The following is a 4375-nucleotide window of genomic DNA, read 5'->3' on the forward strand; positions in this document are numbered from 1 at the left end:
TATATATATATATATATATATACATACATATATATCATCATCATCATCGTCGTCATCGTTGTCGTTTAATGTCCGCTTTCCATGTTGGGATGGGTTGGACAGTTTGACTGAGGACTGGTGAGCCAGAAGGCTACACCAGACTCAATCTGATCTGGGAATGTTTCTACAGCTGGATGCTCTTCCTAACGCCAACCACTCTGAGAATGCTTAGTGGGTGCTTTCATGTGCCAACGACACGAGGGCCAGTCAGGCGGTTCTGGCAAGGACCACGCTCAAAAGGTGTTTTTCATGTACTACTTGCACGGGAGCCAGTCCAGCGGCACTGGCAATGACCACGCTTCACATATGTACATACATATATACATATTAATATTTTCAATAATGGAATCAACTAATTTTCTGATGATAGTTCTTAGAAAATGGTTGAATTTACAAAAGGATATAGATAAACATACACACACACACACACACACACACACACGCACACACACACCGTTATTATTATGTCTTACCTTTCCTTCAATTTTGGCCCACAAGTCCCACAAAGCATTGACAATGGCAGCTGTTGCCAAGTGGATCACACCTTTTTCAGGACCAATCTGCAATGGAATGGTTTTAAGTTAATATGCAATTCGTTAAAGGTGATGAACTGGCAGAGTCCTTAGAGTGTCAAAGTGCCATGCAGTATTTTCTCCATCTCTTTGCATTCTGAGTTCAAATCCTACCAAGGTCAATAATAATAACAACAACATCGAAAAATACCTCATCTCTTAAATATAGAACTGTAATGAATGGTTAATTTAAAATATTGAACATCTAAGCAAGCATTTCACTTGTCCAAATAATCTGAATGCTCAAAGGTTAATTATTAAAATTCATTTAAAGAATTAATGTTTTGTAAAGAGAAAAATAATAACAATACAAAAAAATATATATATATGCAAACCCATCGCATTTGGTCATCACTGGTCAATTGTCTCCAGAACTTTCCAAAGTCTTTGTAAATATCTTTGATTTTGGTGCCAACAACAAGTTTACTGAGAGACTTCACAGCACAACAGACTGAAAAGAAGAACAAAGCTGTCAGTAAATTCATAATTCTTCACAAACATTTTTTGTTTATCTTTTTGTCTTTTACCTGTTTTAGTTATTAGACTATGGCCATGCTGGGGCACCACCTTGGAGAATTTTAGTAGAATGAATCGATCTCAGTACTTTTTTTTAAAGCCTGGTATTTATTTTATCAGTCTCTTTTGCTGGACCACTAAGTTACAGAGACATAAACAAATCAAGTATTAAACATCATCATCATCATCATCGTTTAACGTTTGCTTTCCATGCTGGCATGGGTTGGATGGTTTGACCGAGGGCTGGCGAGTCAGAAGGCTGCACCATGCTCCAATCTGATCTGGCAGTGTTTCTACAGCTGGTTGCCCTTCCTAATGCCAACCACTCCGAAAATGCGTAGTGGGTGCTTTTATGTACCGCTGGCATGAGAGCCAGTCAGGTGGTACTGGCATCAACCATGCTCAAATGGTACTTTTTATGTGCCACCTGCACAGGAGCCAGTCCGGCGGCACTGGCAACGACCACGGTCGAATGGTGTTTTTTACATGCCACTGGCACAGGAGCCAGTCAGGCAATGCTGGCAATGACCACACTCGAATGGTGCTTTTTATGTGCCACCGGCACAGGTGCCAATAAGGCAGGTCTATCCGCCGCCGCCACCACCAACAACAACAACATACAGCATACAACAGCAATAATCTTCCCTTACCTATTTCATTTCCCCGTCCGATGGTGAAAGTGAAACCATGTCCCTCGTATTCTCCGTCCGTCTTTAAAATGACGTAACTGCAAGAATAATCAGGCTGCTTGTTCTGAAAAAGAAAAGTAATTAAATTTTATTCTAATTAAGCAGCAGAATAGGTTTTAGCTGGTGTCTTATTCATTGGGTGGTAAGTTCAAATCTTGCCTTAGCAGCCCCTTAGCATTTAAGCTGGCCAATATTCAACCTGTTTTATGTTCAAAGTGGCCAGATCTGGCCTCTTACACCAACCCTACAATGTCATACTAAAATAATCACATCATTGAAATCTTGAAGGATTGTATTTGATGGAGTAATCTGAATGCTAAAGGGTTAAACAAGATATTCTACTCTCCTTGATCTTCCTAAGTTAGTCACGCCTTTTGGAGAGTAGCCTTGTCTAGACCTTATGAGACGGATGTGAACAAGTGTCACTGTCATACAGGCGGGGTTGTTTGTTGACAATCTTTTGCGAAAATCTTGTCTGGGCCATGGGGAAATATTACCTTACTTGGTGGTGATGATGATGATGATGATGATGGTGAAGGTGATGAAGATGGTGATGATGATGATAAAGGTTATAGTGGTGGTGGTGGTGGTGGCGGCGGCGGCAGTGGTGGTGATGATGTTGACGGTGATGATGATGACAATGAGGATGATGGAGATGGTAATGACAGTGATGATGAAGATGACAATTAGAATGATGGAGGCGATGATTAGGACAATGATGACGATCACAAGACTGACAGTGACAATGACGATGATGGTGATGATAATTATGATGATGATGATGATGATGATGACGATGACAACAACGACAGCGACATCAACGAGGATGAAGATATTGCTGCTGATGATGATGATGGTGATATATTCATTAACGTGCAATTAGTTTTCTTATTCGAAACTAATAAATACAGTGTACATCTTATCTTAATTCCAAAACATAGATTAAACACACGATGGCCACATTATTGTAGACAGCTTTATCGTATAATCACGTCCATGCAGACATTATTATTTTTGTCCTAATTTCCTCCTTGAAAATTCAGCTGACAAAACCGTACACTTCAACTGGGTCGGTGCATAATTATTGTGGCTTTTTTACAACAAATTTTATTCAGCAAAAACAATAACATGTAACAAAAACATCTTTAAATGATTATTCTGGAGCATATTCACCATCTACTTCAATTACAGCTTCCCATTTGCTTGGCAGACGGTCATTTTAAGATGCTTTTGTTAAATATTTTTATTGTTTTGTTATTGTTTTGAAATTTGAAATCTGAAATCGTAATCGAACCAAACCCTACGATTGGCACCCATGCCAACCTCTCCTTCTTTGGACACTAAACTCTGCTTGTGAAAACCTGTTGGGGCAAGTGAAATCAAAATCGTAATTAAACCATACTCGTTGACTGACACCTGCGCCAGTAGAGCACTAACAGCACTGTCGAGCGTGTTCATTGCCAGAGCAGCTGTCTGGCTTCCGTGCTAGTGGCCCGTAAATAGCACCATTTGAGTGGAATCGTTACTAGCGTCGCCTTCTAGCACTTGTGCTTGTGGCACATTAGAAAATCATTCGAGTGAGGTCGTTGCCAGTGCCGCTGGACTGGCTCCCATGCAGGTGGCATGTAAAAAACACCATTTTGAGCGTGGCCGTTGCTAGTACCATGTGACTGACCCTCGTGCCGGTGGTACGTTAAAGCACCCACTATACTCTCGGAGTGGTTGGCGTTAGGAAGGGCATCCAGCTGTAGAAACTCTGCCAGATCAGATTGGAACCTGGTGCAGCCTCCTGGCTTGCCAGTCCTCAGTCAAATCATCCAACCCATGCTAGCATGGAAAGCAGACGTTAAACGGTGATGATGATGATGATGTTGAATAAAATTTGTTGAAGAAAAGTGGCAATAATTATGCACCAACCCAATATTGTTAAACCTTTTGATACTAATTCCACTTAGACCATCCCTAGTTGTATGATATAAACTCTGTTTTACGATGATTTAAATTTAAACCTTCCATCAAAATTTCATGTTATAATATGTTCTAAACCCTAGATCAGGGGTTGCCAAAGGGGGTTGAGGGACCCCCTGGGGGTTGGTGAGGAATTACAGGGGGTCGATGATAGGCAAGGGATCGAATGGGGATTGGTAGCAAAAGGGTTAAGAAGAAAAATGATCAGCAGAAGACATAAGAGAAGGAGACCTCAGTGTGGTCACTCTATATGCTAGAAATAATAGCCTAATTTTCCTTCAATCCACACCCTTCCAACTGCTTCTAATGTCTACCTGCCCAAATGTAGAGGTGTGTTTAACCCTTTTGATACCAACCTGGCTGAAACCAGCTCTGAAGTCAATTTTGTCTTTTATCCCTCCAGGGCTGTTAAAATAAAATACTATTAAAATACTATGATGATGTAATCGACTAAACCTAGCCCCTAAAATTGCTGGCATTGGGCCAAAATTTAAAACAATTATTTACGATAAAACTAATGAGTTTCCTTAACGAGATGAAGTTGATAAATGACAGAGAACTTTCAGTGAGTTGCACTGTGAAACTATATAT

At 40.4% G+C, this 4375-nt stretch overlaps 1 protein-coding gene across 1 annotated transcript in view; it reads right to left on the reverse strand.

Moving 5' to 3' along the window:
- LOC106875757 (mitochondrial enolase superfamily member 1-like) overlaps nt 1–4375 on the reverse strand; it is a 25983-nt gene that overhangs the window by 17182 nt on the left and 4426 nt on the right. Inside the window, exons 2-4 of the mRNA XM_052969896.1 lie at nt 1778–1880; nt 947–1062; nt 513–599 (exon numbers count right to left, since the gene is read on the reverse strand). Coding sequence (XP_052825856.1) covers nt 513–599; nt 947–1062; nt 1778–1880 — 306 coding nt within the window. The remainder of the gene's footprint in view (nt 1–512; nt 600–946; nt 1063–1777; nt 1881–4375) is intronic.

The sequence above is a fragment of the Octopus bimaculoides genome, chromosome 8 (genome assembly GCF_001194135.2).
Source record: "Octopus bimaculoides isolate UCB-OBI-ISO-001 chromosome 8, ASM119413v2, whole genome shotgun sequence".
Lineage (NCBI taxonomy): Eukaryota > Metazoa > Mollusca > Cephalopoda > Octopoda > Octopodidae > Octopus > Octopus bimaculoides.